At 38.7% G+C, this 18,064-nt stretch overlaps 2 protein-coding genes and 1 long non-coding RNA gene across 5 annotated transcripts; 2 read left to right on the forward strand and 1 right to left on the reverse strand.

Moving 5' to 3' along the window:
* The first annotated feature begins 710 nt into the window (after positions 1-710).
* On the forward strand, positions 711-6,696 carry LOC110862578 (E3 ubiquitin-protein ligase Bre1). The gene is made up of 10 exons (XM_022111797.2): positions 711-1,216; positions 1,298-1,708; positions 1,784-2,027; positions 2,096-2,337; positions 2,474-2,551; positions 2,635-3,632; positions 3,716-3,867; positions 3,948-4,103; positions 4,184-4,392; positions 6,270-6,696. Exons 1-10 carry the CDS (start codon positions 811-813, stop codon positions 6,515-6,517), a joined length of 3,144 nt encoding a protein of 1,047 aa, XP_021967489.1. The 5' UTR covers positions 711-810; the 3' UTR covers positions 6,518-6,696.
* On the reverse strand, positions 5,785-6,984 carry LOC110862579. The gene is made up of 3 exons (XR_002549195.2): positions 6,852-6,984; positions 5,994-6,119; positions 5,785-5,916 (listed from the first exon to the last, which is right to left on the reverse strand). It is a non-coding gene; the product is annotated as an uncharacterized LOC110862579 (long non-coding RNA).
* On the forward strand, positions 6,828-17,165 carry LOC110862576 (protein lava lamp). Of its 3 annotated transcripts, none has more exons than XM_022111794.2 (20): positions 6,828-7,066; positions 7,250-7,397; positions 7,480-7,631; positions 7,706-7,925; positions 7,992-8,105; positions 8,173-8,390; positions 8,481-8,841; positions 8,901-8,972; positions 9,047-9,589; positions 9,676-10,005; positions 10,075-10,380; positions 10,452-10,581; positions 10,967-11,336; positions 11,413-11,451; positions 11,576-13,778; positions 13,943-14,794; positions 14,873-15,541; positions 15,619-16,138; positions 16,205-16,307; positions 16,400-17,165. In XM_022111794.2, exons 2-20 carry the CDS (start codon positions 7,338-7,340, stop codon positions 16,440-16,442), a joined length of 7,305 nt encoding a protein of 2,434 aa, XP_021967486.1. In that variant the 5' UTR covers positions 6,828-7,066; positions 7,250-7,337; the 3' UTR covers positions 16,443-17,165. The 3 variants fall into 3 exon arrangements, with proteins under 3 accessions (XP_021967486.1, XP_035701567.1, XP_035701568.1); XM_035845674.1 differs by having other exon boundaries at positions 16,936-17,165; XM_035845675.1 differs by having other exon boundaries at positions 10,452-10,518; positions 16,936-17,165.
* Positions 17,166-18,064: the final 899 nt, after the last annotated feature.

Here is an 18,064-nt window from a genome sequence, read left to right on the forward strand (position 1 = left end):
CTGAGTCCATTAGATATTTTTTAGGTTAAATATAGTTTTATCTACTTGTGTCATAGTTTTTAAACCAGTTTTGTAAACTGATAACTATTAACACGTGAATAAAGGCTTAAATCAAATCAAATCAAATGTTCCGTGTTTACAATTGTTACAAATAATTCAATTAATTATATCAACGTTGTTGGAGGTGGGAAAATGTTGATTCTTATAGTTTTTGGTCGCTCATTTCGAATCTGAGGTCAGTTTTTCGATTGGAACATTGTGGGAAGGGGCACATGACCAAAAAATATAGTTAAAATTCCTCATTAAATTGGTAAAAATATTCAATCTGATCTGATACCAATATATTCTGATTCTATAATACATACATTCGCTGCTTGAGGCGAGGGGCTTTTGTTGAGCGTAGATTAACGGGCATCTACACTAGTAATTACATATCTGAATGATGGCACACAATTGACGTTATTTATGAGATTCCGCAACTCACAACTCGGTTGAGGACATAAAATTATAAAGCCACAAAGACAGGAGTTTTTTTGGAAATTAGAAGTCGACATAATTCATATAGGTAAGTCTACGTTTCTATTCTACAAAGATTATTTGTAAGCGATTACAAAATAAGCGATTTCATAAGAACCAGATCATAAGAACTTGAGATTGATAAAGTTCTCAGTTTGCCTCCTTTCAAGTGGAAAACTCGAATTCCGGTAAACATTGAAGATTGCATTGGTTAAGCAGTTTGTTAAATTTGCAAAGTGATTAATTTAATTTACTTATTGTTACCTTATGTCATAATCTTTTCGAAGAGTAGCAATGGCGTCGGCCAGTACACCTGGGACGTCAACTTCCGCTGCTGCTGCTGCTGCAAGTACGCGAAAAACATCTGGTGACAGTGATGAGGGTCCACCCCCCAGAAAAATTCACAAAATCATGTTTGAACCCAAACGTCTCGTCTCCGTGTCCACCCTTGAAGACATGGACGCAATTATTGCAAAATTTCAAATCGCCAAAATTCGCGAACGTCTTGAAGCTCGAACTAAAGAGGAAAACGAACTTCGCCTTCGAATTGAACAATTAGAAAAACGACAAACACAAGACGACGCTGTTCTTAATGTTGTGAATCGATACTGGAATCAGTTGAATGAAGACATCCGTATTATGCTGCAACGTTTCGACACAGAGACGAGTGATGAGATTGAGTCCAACAATGAAAATGCCGGTACGTGTTAATTTGTTATAATAATCTTGGACTTGATTAAAATAACTTTTTAATCCTCTCTCTTGTTTTCATTCCTTACAGCCACAACTTCATTTCTCTCTGAAATGGCGAAATATGACAAGAACGAATTGGATGAAAAACTGGCGAAAAAAGTACAAGTCTCTACTCGAGCTGTTACGAAGATGGTGCAAGCTTTCGACCGATTATTCCAGCGAAGTGAAAAGATTTCCGCTATTCTCAAAGCGGACGTTGATGCGGACACGCCAGCACCAATTGCACAACTGGATGAGAAAATTAAGCAGGAATATATCCAATTTTTAGAAAAAAATAAGCAAATGCAGTTATCAAATACGTCACTGCACACTAAATTCAGAACAATGTCACTCCAGATGAAGGAACTTGCAGAGAAATTGATGGGCGAGGAGACCGAGACTGATGAGATGAAGAATCGCGTGTCAGATCTGGAATATGAGTTTCAAGATTTAAATGCTGGTGAGTTGAAAATCAGATTTAAATTGTTTAATTCTTGGTAAACAAGTATTAATTTTTCTGCATTTTTGCGTCCAGATTGCAAAAAGAAGGCAGACCTGCTCCTGACATGGAAAGATAAAGTGAAAGAGGTGGAAGACATGCTAGGCAAAGATGAAGGGACGGATATTCCAACCACTACCAACAAAGACATGCTCACTTCCAGTGAAATTGCCTGTCTGCAAAAGGAACAGGAAGAGCTCACCGATTTAGCTGAAGAGAGGAGAAAGGAATTAGAACTTTTGAAACAGCAACATATTCACACGTTGCACGAGATTGATAGGTACGTATCCATCCACATTAATTATTAAATCAAAAGTAACCCTAAAACATGACTGGATTGTTTTCCAGATTGAACAAAGAGATTCACAACATTCCCGAATCCACTGTGATGGAGACGACTGAATATAAATGTTTGCAATCAAAATTCTCCGTTATTTATCACGAATCTTTAATGTTACGTCAGATTATCACAGACGTCAAAAAGAATTTGTACTCTGTTAATTCTGCTCAATTGACGCAAACAAAAGAAATGGAACAGGAGGAAGTCAACGTCCAGAAAATATTACAATCCGACATGACATCTCTCGAAGGTAATGAAGACATTTATTTAATTCATTTGAAAAAATACGAGTACTTGACATACGTTAAAACAATTACAAAACAAAATCAATAACAATCAATGATACTAATTTGATACTAATTCCCTGATTATTTTTTTCTTCGAAGATATGCTTACCCAGTTGAAGAAAGAGTACGAAATGTTAAGACTAGAGTTTGAGAAAAATGCAGCCGCAAATGAACAAGGTATTGATTTGATTACGCTTTATTGTTTCTTTAAATCATTGTTGAAAGGTATCTTATGTAGTCAAATTAAAAATTTGTTTCAGTTGCTCCTGTTCATAGGGAAATGCGCAATTTGATTACAACTTTACAGCAGCATAATCAACAAATTAAACTTGAAGCGCAAAGATTTAGGACGAAATGTACTCAGATCGGGAATGATAACGCGGTTACGAAGAAACATAATGTTGAACTTATTCAAAAAGTAGAGAAACTTCATCAACAGAAGAAAGAGATGATTGCTGGTGGTGGAAGTAGTCAAAGCCGTCATGTAGTTAAGCAGGAAGTCAAACAGGACGGGGGGCCAATTTCAGCATCTGCCGTGGCTGCGGCAGTCGCATCTGCAACTAGTTCTGCAGTAACAGTTGAAAAACAAGAAATTCTTCTCCAAGATGTGAAAGATGCTGTAAAAGAGGCTTTAAAAGTGAAACAGGAGCCCAAAGATGAGGAGACGACTATTTCTTCCGAAAGGACGACTTCGCCAATTCCGGGCACCTCTGCAGCAGCACAGGAAGAACTCTTAAGAATTAAGAGTGAACCTGGAACATCTAAATCGACTGCAAGTGCTGAAATCAAATCAGAAATCACCCCCACGACCCCTGTCAAAACAGAGCCATCCGCCAGCGGGAGTAAAACCCCAAAGGTTGAACCTACCACACCGACCACTCCATCCCCTTCAGCCGCATCTGCTGCCGTTACATTTGCCACTCCAGCCCCACCACCAAAAAAGATCTCAGAAGCGGAGCAAGCCCAAATTAACGAGAATAAATCTCAACTCAAGAAATGTCTTTCCGAGTCGAAAGAAATGAAATTGCTTCTTGACATGTACAAAGGACAAAATAAGGAACAGACGGACCGCGTCGACCTAATGGTGAATGAGAGAAAGGCGAGAATGGAACTGGAAGAAATGAAGCTCGAATTTAAAAAGATGCAAGAAAATCAGAAGAAAGAGGAGAAGAAGAAAGTAGCCGAGGAAGATTTGTCGGCAAAGATGAAAGTTTTAGAGGAACGTACTTCGGCTCTAAGAAGACAGATTGCTGCCCAGGTTTGACCATAATAACATGGTCATTTTTTTCTCTCAATATTGAAATATGTACATATTTTAATTGTGTTATTGTTTAAATTCAGAAACAAGAAGAGGAAGCCCTCTTGAACGAGATGGACGTCACTGGACAAGCTTTTGAAGACATGCAGGAACAGAACTCTAGACTAATTCAACAATTAAGAGAGAAGGAAAATGCTAATTTTAAACTCATGTCCGATCGCATTAAAGCCAACAGGTAGTTTTTTTTAAATTCAGCATATTTATTTTTCTGCAGAAATTATAGCTCAAATTAAATTTCTAATTACCTATTTATAGAGTCCAAGAACTCCTCAAAGAGGAGAAGGAAGCACAACAGAAAAATAACCAAATCCTAATGGAACATCTTCAACATAAAACTACCGTGATTCGAAAACTTGAAGAAATCGAGCAGCAACTCGTCGGGACAATTGCCATCATGGAAAAAGAAGCCATGTAATATTCTCTGCAATATAACTAGATTTTGATATATAAAAAAACAAATGGATTATAATTCTCTTATAATTCTAATCTAGGGTTCGTCAACAAGCAATGGAACTCAATAAGCGAAAAGCTATCGAATCTGCCCAATCTGCCGCTGATTTAAAGCTTCACTTGGAAAAATACCACTCCCAAATGAAAGAAGCACAACAGCTCGTCGCCGAAAAGACGTCAGCCCTGGCTGCAGAAGCGTTCAAGAGCAAACGCTACTCTGAAGAATTGTCCATCTTGATGAGCCGACTCGGTAAGTAGTTGGTGGAAGTTATACAATTAGAATAATTTAGTCGTGGATTGGAGTGATTATGACTAATAAGTATGAGGTTTAATGATGAACGATTTGTTAAAAAATAGTAACGACATTAAAAAGGTACTCAGGTGGCAAATTAAATGTGGTAAATTTACAAGTATAGCAATCTTAAAAGTTTAAAATTACTCGATTATGAGATATCCACCAACTCTACACCAACTGCAAATTCTCGAAGCAAAAATTGCTGGATAAGTCTCCAAGAGTGTTCGTCGAAATGCTTCGTCATGGTCATCTTATTCAAGCAGTACGGATGAAATTTGGCTAAGTTTGCACGGAATGGGTTCTTCAGTCGGAGGAGAGATGCAATGAAGAGTGAGATGTGAAGATGTGCTTCAAATTTGAAAAGTTGATTCTTGGGCACCGAAGCCAGTGGTATTTTTGATACCTTCCCATACGTCTGTTGGTAGCTATTCACTGTATCATTTTGTGTATGTAACGCATACATTCCATTTATATTCTTCGTTTGTCCCCCGTACCAAATTTGATGATCACATGCTATGTACAAGGCACCATGTTCTTTATCAATTAATGATGTGAGGTTTTCGCCTTCCTCTGCACGTCGTCCGTAAGGGAACGGTTCATTTTCGTAAAACGATTTTCGATTGCAAATTGAGGTGATTCTGAGTTCAAGGCCAATTTTTCTCATTTCTTCAAGTATCTCACGTTCCCTTGCATTCGCAAAGGATACTGACGCTGTGGAACATTTGACCTCTGGCTTTGCCAACATTTGGAGTAGACTAACAGTCTGTAAAATGGCCAAACGAGTCTCCGCTTCTTCAGCAATCCCAAAGAATTCTCTCGCTAGATTATCTTCTACACCTGCCGGTAGGTAATCCCTGGGTGAAAACGTTATTGTTGTTTCGAAATTCTGAATTTTCTTCCTGTCATTTTCATACTTGAAGGACTTTAGGGTGTGCCCAACAGACACCACCGAGTTGTTGACTTTTCCTTCAAACTTCATTACACAAAATCCAAGATTTAAACCCAGATGTTCAAGACATTTTGGTTGCTCATCCTGGCTGTTAGTTCCCGTGGTACAATAACAATCTGCAGAACAAATATATAATTTTTCACTATGTATTTAAACCGAATCCACTCAAGTTTTTGTATTACCGTTGTATGTGCACATGACTCTATCAGAAGCACTAGTATCCGAATACCTAACAAATAGTAAGTCCCACGCGCGTCCTACACCTTGTCCCCAACCTTTAGCAACTGCTGGTTTCCACAAAAACTTCCATTTGGTCCCCTCGATTTCAACTCCTTCGTCTCCATACGCCCAAATGACTTCCAACGCTTGACATCTTTCTCGTCTAGTTAATGGGACTAAATCGAACGGTGGGAGTGGTGATGGCTCATCATCATCCGACATTTCTTCAATATTATTGTACAGCAAGTCAATCGCTTCTGTTGTTGATGGAATATCTCTCACCAACCCGTAAAAGGCACGCTTCATCAGATCTATTTAATTAAGTGATTATTCAATCTGACTTTATATTTCTACCTAGTAGATATGTGTAGGCATCGTGCCATTTTACCTGCATCCTTATTTCCGCGATGGCTCGATGATAAACGGGCTGTTGATTTACAGAAATCGGGAACTGGTGGTTTCCGGAAATAAATACCTCGTCTGTGTTCTGGAACTGCGTTATCGACCAGTTTAACTAAATCCATTGTTAATCAAAGCAGATAATGTATTAATTAATTGTATTAAGTGTGGTGGTGTGAGGAAAGGAGTGAGTAAAGGAGTGGGGCTTGAGCCGGCGAAAGTTCATTGAACCTTTTCATGCATTTTTATTTTTTTTTTTTACTAGAACGACTCAAGAAGATTGAAATGAGTGGCAACACGGATGAAGTTGTCATCGCAGAGATTCAAGAGTACAAAGACATGTTGACCTGTCCGTCTTGCAAAGTTCGTCGTAAGGATGCCGTTCTGACAAAGTGTTTCCACGTATTTTGTTTCGATTGTTTGAGAACAAGGTACGAAACGAGGCAGAGGAAGTGCCCGAGATGTAATGCCGCTTTTGGAGCTAATGATTACCATCGACTATACTTATCTTAAGCCAAGATCTTACCCACTTATGTATAAAATTAGATTTTAGATTAATTTCGTATATATGAACGTCTTGTGATTTTTCCAAATTTTGTTCATGTCATTATGTTTCTATTGTAGAATGTGTGAATGAATGTATGTAGAGATATGCATGAGTTAATAAAATTGAAACGATTTATACTGCAAAATAATTTGCGACAACAGTTTTGCATATAAATGGCATGAGAAACAAGCAAGTTGGATTTATGTAGTAGTAGGAAAGTGACACGTCAGCCGGCACTGGCTGCTCCAACCTTGCAAAAGTGAGCACTAAACTAAACTTTCTCAACAATTCACAACTTACTTGCTTAGTATTTTGGCAAATTACAATTGGCAGATGTTATTCAATGCCACAATTAACTTATTACGTGGCTAAAGTTAAATGAAGTAGAATTAATTACAGAACAAAGAAAGAAAATGATTCTCGCAAAATAAATATTCCGGATTGTGAGTGATTTTTGTTTGGTTTTTACTTTTGTAGCATTATGTTCTATTTCCGGGTTGTCTTGAGTTGTAGAGGTAAGCAAATAATTTCAACAACGATTAATTAATTAATTGCTGTAGAATATTTTGGTATAATTTTCTTTTAGATCAAATAATAATCTTATATTTGATTTATTAATGATCAAAAGTTGATCATCAAATGATTATTTTTTGTCAATACTATTAACTCAATAGTGCTGAAATTTGTGTGTTTCCCAGGTTGAAACATAGGTGCTATCATAATTTGGTGTTTGGTTTGGATAATCCACTCTGGACAACCAATATTCCTAGTTAAAATCAATCAACCATGGATCGGGACGATCTTCAAGAAATTCCGTCGTCAGATGATGATGACGACGCAACTGAGGTAAACACCAAGTTATTCCTTCTTATTAAAGGTAGTTAAAGTTTTTAAACATAAATTTAATTATTTGCTATCTTAAACGCAGCTGCGTGGGCGGCTCCAAAAGTTAACAGCACGTGGCGGAGGGATCAACAGTCCAGAGTTCACCTCCCCCATCGGAAGTCCGCCTGGTGAAGACAGCGTTTTAAGTGCCAAAGGACGATTTATGGAGATGAAGCGCATGATGCAGGAAGACAAGTAAATTTATAACATTGTCAGTCTCAAGTCTCATGACAAAACTTGTCATCGTTTGCTGTTTACTTTTTTCTCAGGAAAAGAAGAAAATCTAAAAGAAAATCAAAGGTTGCAACCGAGAAGGACCCAGACGTCGAAGGGTTTGAAGAAATCGGAGGCGATCCGGAAGAATGGGAGGGTGGTGAAGAAGGTTCTATTTCTCCAGCCTCCTACACTGATGATGTTGAACAGCTCCTGCAAAGTTTTCGAAGTGAACGGGCTGGAGATCGAGACCTGAGCTTGGTCACTCATCGACTTGTAAGATGAAAGAAGCAGTAAAACCAACAAGGTTGCAATTTGAATAAAAATGATTATTCTTTTCAGGAAAATCACCCCAGAATGATGGAGGTTTGTCAACAATTACGCGAACGAGATCAAAATATTTTAAGGCTCGAGGGAAAAGTATTGGAGCTTGATCGGCAAGTTATCGATCTCCAGGTGAATAATCTTAAAAAAACATTTCCTGGAAGTCAGCTTTATATCGTGTTTCTATTTTTGACTTCAGGATACCTTAAGTGAAAAAGAAAAACTACTAAATTCCAAAAATGATGCGGTCAACTGCATGGTCGCCAAATACCAGCAGAGCATAGCCGACAGAGATACTGAGCTTTCAAAAACGCAACAAACCTTATTTGAATTGGAGAAAAAATTTGGTACTGCTCAAAATAACTGGAAAACTGAGAAGGATCGACTGAATGCAGAAATTAAGCAACAGAATCAACGGTATTTTTCATTTTCTCAGTTCTGTACATATGCAAAATGTGTCAAAATCCAATTACATGAATTAAATGCGTATATCTAAATAAATTTTAGCCTAAAAGACTTAGATGATACCAACAAGCTACTCCAAGCATCCAGAGTTGAGCAGACTTCAAGAGATATAGAATTAGAAGAAAAACTTTCAGTGCTAAAGGAAGACAGGGATCGGCTGACTCAAGAAAACGTAGCAATTCAGGCACATTTAGACCAAGTTGTGGGAGAAAAGGGAACACTGGAGCAAACTCTTTCTGAAAAGACTGACGAATTGAATAAGACAATTAACGAGTTACATATTCAAATAGAAACTTCAGTCAGTAAAACTAAAGAAGATTATGAAGCTAAACTAACCAAAATTAAGAAACAATTTGCATTAAAGCTAAAATCGGTTAAGGAGACGGCAGCTGATGCTGCAGAGGTACGAAATTCTTACTTTAAAGAATTATCAATGAATTTACATAACTTTCTCCTCTGCAGAGTTCGACTGTGCAAGATTTGCGCACACAATTGAACGAATCCCTGGAAAAATTAAATCAGCAAGCTCAACAGGTTCGTTTGGCAAATTAGTTAGAAGTTTGGCTGATGATTGTAATTAATAATGAAATTAATTGTCATGCTTCCAGGCTGAAATCTTCCTAACAGAAAAATCAACTTTAGAAAACGAAATCGACCACCTAAAATCTGAACTTGCAGAAAAATCAACTCTTGAAAACGAAATCGACCTACTAAAATCTGAACTTTTAGAAAAATCAAATATCATTATTCCTCCTCTTCCACTTCCAGAGGACAACACGGAAGAAATTGCCCAACTCCTTCAACAAATTTCTACCCTAAATAGTCGCATAATTGAAGTTGAATCAGGGAAAGAATCTGCTGTTTCTCTTCTTGGTGAAGAATTGTCTCAATTAAAAACTGAGAAATCCACAGCAGAAAAAGACTTTAACGAGCGACTTGCCGAGTATGAACAGAACTTTGAACGAACTATGGACGATTATGAAAAACGCTTAGAAAATCAAGACAAGTTGGAGAAAGACGTGGAAGAACTCAAAACTGCGTTAGAAAAATCAAAGGAACAACTAAGCAAGATGAAGAAACAGTTCCAAGCGAAATTGAAAGCGGCAAGAGAAAGTACACACCCGAGTGGAGAAGGAATAGGAAATGTAGACGTGAGTTCATAATAATTAACAGTGTTAATAAATATGCATTCTTCTAGTATTTACTTGATTAATTAAATTATATATTTCTTAATTAGTCTGAATTGCAAGCAAAATACAACGCCCTAGAGCAACGCAATATTGAATTGGAGGAAGAAAAAGGAAATAATCTTTGGATTCAAGAGGAACTCGCTCAATTAAAACAAGAAAAGGAATCGCTGCAAAATGAACACGATTCTGCGATTGCAACTTATCAAAACCAAATAGAAGAACTGAAATCGTGCCTGGATAAGGCGGCTGATCAGATTAATCAATTCGAGCAGAAACAGTCTCATCAACAGCAACAGCAGAGTCCCGACTCGGGACATGTGAATTTCTTTACATCTATGATGGAAAGCTCCTCTGGTGATGGGGTTGGCAGTTGGGAGGTAAGCATAATCTTGCGTGAGATTTGACCGAAATTATCGATAATACTAGATAACGCATTTCTTTTACAGTCACAGACCAGAATCACCGACCTGGAGCATCAAGTAGCCACTCTGGAAGAAGAAAAAGGTAGTGGTTTCCTAGTCGAAGAAGACGTTGGGCGATTAAAGCAAGAACGTGAACAATTAGAGGCCGAATTCCAAGAAAAGAGTGCAGCCTATGAAGTTAAGATAACTCAATTGGAAGAACAGTTGACCAAATCTACGGAACAATTAGCAAAAATGAAGCGACAGTTTCAAATTAAATTGAAATCCTTACGGGATGAAAATGCAAAAGCCAGTAGCACGTCTTCCTCTCCATGTCCTCCAGAAATTGATGTATGCAATTTCCCTTGATTATTTCACTTATTTTTGTGTCTGAAAAATTGCTAACAATTTGTTTTAATCAGGTTAAATTGTTCGAAGAAAAGATAACCAGTCTCGAGAATAAAGTTGCTGAGCTAGAGGAGGAGAAAGGTAATCTGCTCTTACAAATTTTACAAATGGAAGACTCCATGCCAGGTTCCGATGAGCAGCAAGGTAAATAAATTAAGCTCAACACTACTTGACTTAATTTCATCCAATAAACGTACATAAATTAAATGCGAGGGGCTACGTTAGGGAAATATATATTTGTAACTCTACTATTCGGGTGCAGTGTAATTAATGTCTAGTATAAAACTTGTATTGTTATTCATTATATATTGTGTGGTTTGGTGGAGGCGAGGAAATTCATGGGATTGGATTTATAATACTTGCTGCTTATGTATATATTTTTCTGGTGATGGTTTATTGGGTATCAAACCGACTGGATTTTGTCTAGTCTTGAAAAGGAATAAATTGCTGCTGCTTTTTTACTTATAGAAATAATTTAATAATCTTCAAAACTATTAAAATGAACCAATCTATTTTTCTATTTCTCCAGCTCAACGCGCGACAGCAGTCATGCAAGAAAGTACGCCAGCATCTGCAGAAGATACCATCCGCCTCGAAATTGAATTATCTCAGCGTGAAGAAGAAGTTCGCCAATTGAACGACCAACTCAGAGAATTTACGTCTGCTTTAAGTCAAAAGAACGTCGAGGTGGAACAGCTCATGAAAACTTGTTCAGAATTGGAGCAATCCCTGCAACAAAACATTGAAGAATTGAGCACATCAATTTCTACGAAAGATGACGAAATTAATTCACAAATTACTGCGAAGGACGTCCAATTAGCGGCAAGCGTGGCCACGTTGGCCGAAAAGGAAGTTCATATCGAGGAATTGAGGAGAAAATTGACAGACACCGAATCAAGGTTGGTCAAATTGAGGACTAATTTTGCAATTCCTAGTCAGGAAAACTCATTTAATAAACTCATTCTTACTTTTCAGATTCGAAGAGATGAAAGCACTCGTGCAGGAATATCAAAGGTAAGATTCTATTATGTGAATTAAAGATATCAAAATTAAGATAAGTCATGTTAATTCATAAACAAATAATTAGTACACATAAAATTTACAATACCTTAAGCAGATTATTTTATATTTATAACAGCATGGTCGACGGTGTCCGGAACCATGACCAAGAGGAGCTCACATCCCTGAAAGAAGAATTGGAATCCATCCGTGAAAAAGCTTCCTGTGCTGAACAATCTTACGAAGTAATGAAAGCTTCTTACATTTCTGACTCGAATCAAAGGCACGACACCATCACTCAGCTAGAACAAGACTTGAGCACCCTCCGTACTGACTATAACGAGAAAACTGTCTCGTACGACAAACTAAAAGCCAAATATGATAAGAAAGAATCCGAGTTTGTCACGCAAATCGAAACCCTGAGTGCACAATTGGCATCGTATGAAACGGAAATTGAAACCCTTCGCTCAAACATGGAAGGAAATATGCAAACTGTCGATTTGCAAAATAGCTCAGCCGCTGCAGAATTAGAAGAAAGAGAAAAACAATTCAAACTAATGGAACAACAATTAATGGAGGACATTTCCGCCAAGAATCAGCAAATTCAGGCATTAAATTTGGAACTGGAAAACTCGAAACTTGAAGCCGATCCTATTCGGGAGGAAAATGAAACATTCAAGAAGCAACTTGGCGAATATGCTGCCTACGCAGAATCCCTCAAGAACGAGCTGGACTCATTCCGAGGTCATTATTCCAACATGGAGTCAAACTATAACCAAATGTACGCCGATTTAACACAGAAATCTGCTCAATTGGAACAACTTTCCCACTCTGAGACTGAAGCTTCTACTCTGACAGCATCTCTTCGTGCCCAAGTTTCTGAAGGAGAAGAAAAACTTGTTCAAATTAATACCACGCTCTCCATCCTGGAGCAAGATAAGGCTTCCCTCATTCTTCAAGTGGAACAGCTCACGCAGGACGGTGACGCCCTCCGTGCCAAACTCACTGGGATGACAAACGAATATATTCAACTGAGAGAATCGCTAGAATCAAAGGACACTGAAGCCCAGCGTTTACGACAAGACGCAGACACTCTGCAGTCTGAATATTCCCACTCTAGTAATGAACTAAAACTGAAAATATCCTCGTTGATGGATCAGTTAAACGATTGTGAAAATGAAATTAGTGTCGTATCAACCCGGTTGAAAGAATCGGATGATATCTGCGTTGAAACTAGGGCAAAGTTGGCAGAGACTGTCGCATCGTTAGAAGAAAAGTCCAAGATTCTCGAGGATAAATCCAAAACACTGGAAACTGTGGAAAATACACTATTTGAAAAGACAGAAGACACGCTAAGATTGGAGGAAAAGCTTAAAGAAACGGAGGAAAAACATCGTCTCGAAATGGAAGCTAATTTTGTCAAGTATTCTGACGACGTGGACGCAACATATGATCAATTGGCTCTCGTCGCTAGTGAAAATCTTACATTACAAGAGCAACTGAGAAAGAAGGAGGAGGAATTGAAAGACGTTCGACAACATCAAGTTGATTTGTCATCCAGTTCGAATTTGAAGCATGAGTTGACCAATTGTCGGGAAAGAATTTCCAATCTTGAAGCTGAATTAAATCTAACTTCTCAACAGTTCGAAGAACTACAAGCGTACACGGCACAGCAATCAACTCGGGTGGAAGAACTCCTGAAAGAAGTTGACGACAAGAAGGACCGGTTGACTCAATTGTCTGTAGAGTTGGAAGAATTGAAAACTATTCAACACCAGCAAGTATCACAACAATGGTCTGCAGTTCAACAACAAGTACAACAGTCTCCCCCAGTACAATCAACTCAAAGTTTGTGGGGTCCGCCTCAAAATGATGAAGATCCTTTCGCCACTATTTTGTCATCACTACCACCCCCGCAAAGCGGTGTTGCTCCGTCCTCTTCTTCCACCACAACCACTACCACAGCTCAAACCGAAACTGATGCTGCCGTTACTGCTGAACTACTATTAGAATCACAAGTGAATCAGGTGCGAATTAAAGAACTTGAAACCCAAGTCATCGAACTCGCCGCAGAATTGGAAGAAGTTCGAAACTTGCAACGGAGCGATGACCAACAGCGTAACATGTGGGGACCACCACCACCACCGTATCAACAGGAACGTGATGCTCAGGATCCATTCGGAGCCGATGTTCCGCCCTATCCAGAGGAGCCACCTCGGAGAGTCGATACTGTTGCTGTGACGACTACGACTGATGGTCTTTCTCAAGAAGCTCATGATGAGCAACTACGCCAAAGGGATCAGCGAATTTACGATCTTGAAGTCCAGCTCGCCGAATTACAGGTAAAGTATTTTATTTAGCTGACGGTTTCCGGGAAAATGCAACCTGGCATTTATTAATACATGGCGTTGGAGATTCTATTATCTATTATGTTACAACGGCTTTGAATATGATACCACAAGCAAAGTTAACATCTATAATTTGATATAATTTCACCGAGTTACAGATCAGCATTGATGACGCCAATTTGCAACTTGGTGAAGTCACGGAACTTAAGACCAGCTTGGAAGTCCTTACCTACAAAATTAAAGAACTTGAAGATGAGAATTCAAAACTGAGACAGGAATTACAACAAGAACGAGCTAAACCTCCGAAGGAAATATTCATTCCGCCAACGCCGTCCACATCAACTCCACATCAACAACAAGGTCAAGGTCTCGTCGCAGTCGAAGAACCACTAATTGTCCCATCAACTGCGTATGTCACCACTCCGGAGCAACAATCCGCTCCTCCATCGGCCGACTTGTTGGAAAACGCCTCGAAAGAAATTAAAGAGCTAAAGGTCAAGAACGGAAAAATGATTCAACGTTTCAAACAACTCAAGGACAAATATGACGCGGTCGTGAAGGAGAACGAAGGTTTCAAAACTAAAAAGGAATTCTCTCTTGATTCTGCGTTTGAGGATGAGTTCTTTTCCCAAGTGAAGGCGAAGGATGACCTCCTTGAAGAAAAGGGAAAACAGTTGGTCGAGCTTCAAACTGAGAATAAACGTCTCACTGAGAAGATTGATCTGCTCGAGAGGGGAACGGAACGTCTCACGGAGATGAAGGAGGAACAGGATCGTGCCGTTCAGAGCTTATCTGGAAGTAAACGTGCCCTCGAGACGGAGGTTTCAGCTTTAAAGTGGAAAATGGAAGAGTTGGAGAATCTTTCGCTGAGTAGAGTTGCAGATCCTTCTTCTTTTGTGGAGGGTGGTGCTGGTAGTGTTAGTCACGATGGTCAAGATGTAGATTCAAGAAGTGGTGAATTACAGAATCAGGGATATTTTGATTTAGGTGCAACAAATCCGGATGTACAGGTATTACTATTTTACGATAAGTTCGGTCTGATTTGGCTTTTAAATATATAACATGTTTTTGGCATTTATAATTCACAGGAAAATTTTACCCTACGGCAACAAAATCTTGTCCTTAGTCAAGAAATCCAAGTTCTCCAACAAGAAATCGCAGTGCAAAAGAAATCCGCGGACGATCTTGCGGAAAGGAATGAACAGTTGGAAGATGAACTAGAAAAGATGCAAGAATTGCAGATTGACCAACGGATGCGAACCCCTACGCCAAACATGCAGCAAAAACAACAACATCTGCAACAAGAGCAACAGCAAACTCTTCCCATCTTTCCTCCGCAAGGAGATTATGTCGACTCGGCAACTCTGCAAATTCCACCTCCTCAATTAAGTCCAAACAATCAACACGCCACTATCGACACTCAAATCACTTCCCTGCAATCCCTTCTCCAATCCGAGCAACAAGAGAAGATCGTTCTAGAAAGAAAAATTGAGCTTTTACAATCAAAAATATCAGAAATAGAAATATCCGAGATAAAATGTTTCGAGGAAAGCTTAATGTTAAAGGGATGGACGCGACAGTTGGAGCTTGACAATTTAAAAATTCAACGAGAAATGGAGCGAATTTATGGCAGCATTCAAGACGGCGATACCGGCAATATTAAAGCCAAGGTGCTACAAGATGAAATTATCAGGTTGGTGGATACCCTCCATGATCGAGACAAGAGGTGTGAGCAGCTAACAGTGGAAATTACACGGGTATTAATTGAGTACTAATTTCAAATTAATCGTATTTCTATGATAATTACTCATTGTATTCCTAAAATGTCTTGTAGCTTCTTGAAGAACGGGACACTCTCCAACTAAAACTGTCTAACGCACTTCGTCACAACGTGTCACTTCATGAAGAAGTCTACAAAGGAAAAGATGCTTCTCTACCTCACGATGACATTCCATCCTACAATAAAGAAGAGTTGCAACTGAAATTGGCCGAACTGGAGCAGATGAACTATTCGATGGGGATTGATCTTCGAAGGGAACGCGAAGCCAGGAGACTTGTGCAAGAGCAACTATTTTTCTCCAGCTCGTCCAGAATATATCCTGGCAGTGGAGGGAGGCAGCAACAGTCATCGCCTTCACCGAGCAGAAGTCCGAGACCTTTGCCTACCACGCCACCCCCGCTTCCATCACCAACACAAATGAGTCATTCCTCAATCCCTCCTCCTCCCTCCGCTGCAACTATACAGTTCGCATCACCGCATTCCCCTTATCCTGAAAGTCCATCAATGACTAGTACTCCCGGTTATGATGTGACCACTCAATTCCAACAGTATCCCCAAGATCCTGCAAATTATCGTGAGCTCAACGGCCTGTCATAAATTCTCAATTTGTAACAATAAATATTCTCCATTTTCATTTCAGCATTATTTCCACCTCCTGTCGATGTGATCCAACCCCCCACAATGCAAGTACAATCAGGAGTCCTTCCACCCCAAGTTCCCCAAAATGAGGGTCCATCCTTAAAGTAAGCTAAACGTCTAGCCCTTATGTAACCCATGATTTGGCACTAAATAATTAGTTACTAATTAAATCGGTCCGTTTGTTTGTTTATTGCAGTGTTCCCCCACCTCCTACTACCCAACATTTGTTTAACATTTAAATAATTTCCATATATAACAAATTACTAGGTTGACAAAGTGTTATGCAAATTTCTAAAAACAAGTGCCTCTTTAAACAGTAGCTTTATGATTTGATTGGAATACTAACAAAAACGTGCCGTTTCAGATAATCGTGTGAATCATATGATGTGATTAAGAAAATATTTTTATCGGATGCAATAGTCAATTCATAATAATTTTGTGTAACATTTTTTTTGATATAAAGTTAAAATCAATTATTTTGTCAACGCCAAAGAATATAATAAATTATGCGACTGAAAGCCAAGATTGCTTGACAGTTTATCATAATGCAATGTAATTATTACTAAAGTTGTCAAGCAACCTTGACTGAAAGCGTGTCTTCCAGAGTATGAAAACGGTGTGGTGTGGTTTGATTTGGGCTATGGCTTTGTAAAATATATTTTATTACCATAGCCATACTATGCAAAAATATAGATATGCATGTATGTATACTGACTTGTGAAATGTTTCAAGAGATTCTGGACCTATTTCTTCTAACAACTTTGGGGAGGGGAAATCGTCTGAGCGAAAGGAGACATGGATGTCACACGCGCTGCTTGATTTTGCTGTGGAGCTCTTCATATTTTGAGTTCAATTTCGTAAATATATTTCCATTTTAAAAATAAAATATCACAATTGTTCCGGGCATGTCTTTTCATGATCACAGTTATGTCGAACAATAAAAAGCTATTTTATAAACTCTAGATTAATAAACTACCAACTAATTATTTTCTCTCTGCCCATTGCCCTCTAATCCTGTACCAGCAGTCCACTTAACCTCATACCAATGTACCATACATCATCACGTTCCTATAAGCATAAAAATAAATTATACAGGTCTGAAGATTCCATGTATCTAATACATGATTGAATCAAGGTACGTTGCATGTCTGTTTTCTACCAATACATGTATTTGTGAATGACTTGATAAGTAAATCAGAGAGTTTAATACTTATCCCGAGTCACAGCTTATGGGGTCGTTATACATATGCGAGTCCGTCTGGCCTGTCATTTGTTGAGAGTTTATCCAAAGAGTGAGCTGAGCTATATATAAATGAATATGGGATTAGATCAGAATGCATTGGTATACACCCAAAACCGTTTTTTATAAAGGAATAATATCCATTTATATAGTGAATATGCAGTTTAACTAATTAATTCAGTTAATTTCATGAAAACTTGCAAAACTAAGTGCACATGTATGTTGAGGTTCGGGCTATATTGCACTGTACTAGTTTTAGCCCGAACCAGGGCTTATGTAATCGTCATGTCCGTCCGCCCGTCTGTCTTTCGATAACTTTCGAACGAGTTGACCGATTTGGACCAAATTTGGTACAGACAATGTATCTGGGCAATGCAACGACCGAGTCCGAAGATGGGTTCGATCAGAACAGTTTTGGACCGGTGGGGGTCATCGGAGTGGGTGGGGTATTATGCACCAAAATTTCAAAATTGTGTTAGAAAGCTGAAATTTGGCATAGAGGTTGCTAATAGCTGCTGATGAAAGAATATGAGGTTAAATTGGAAAGTTATTCAACCGGAGGGACCCGAGGGGGTGACCCATACCGATTTTTCAAAATAATCTAACCGAGCTGAAATTTGG

The sequence above is a fragment of the Folsomia candida genome, unplaced genomic scaffold (genome assembly GCF_002217175.1).
Source record: "Folsomia candida strain VU population unplaced genomic scaffold, ASM221717v1 Fcan01_Sc061, whole genome shotgun sequence".
Classification (NCBI taxonomy): domain Eukaryota; kingdom Metazoa; phylum Arthropoda; class Collembola; order Entomobryomorpha; family Isotomidae; genus Folsomia; species Folsomia candida.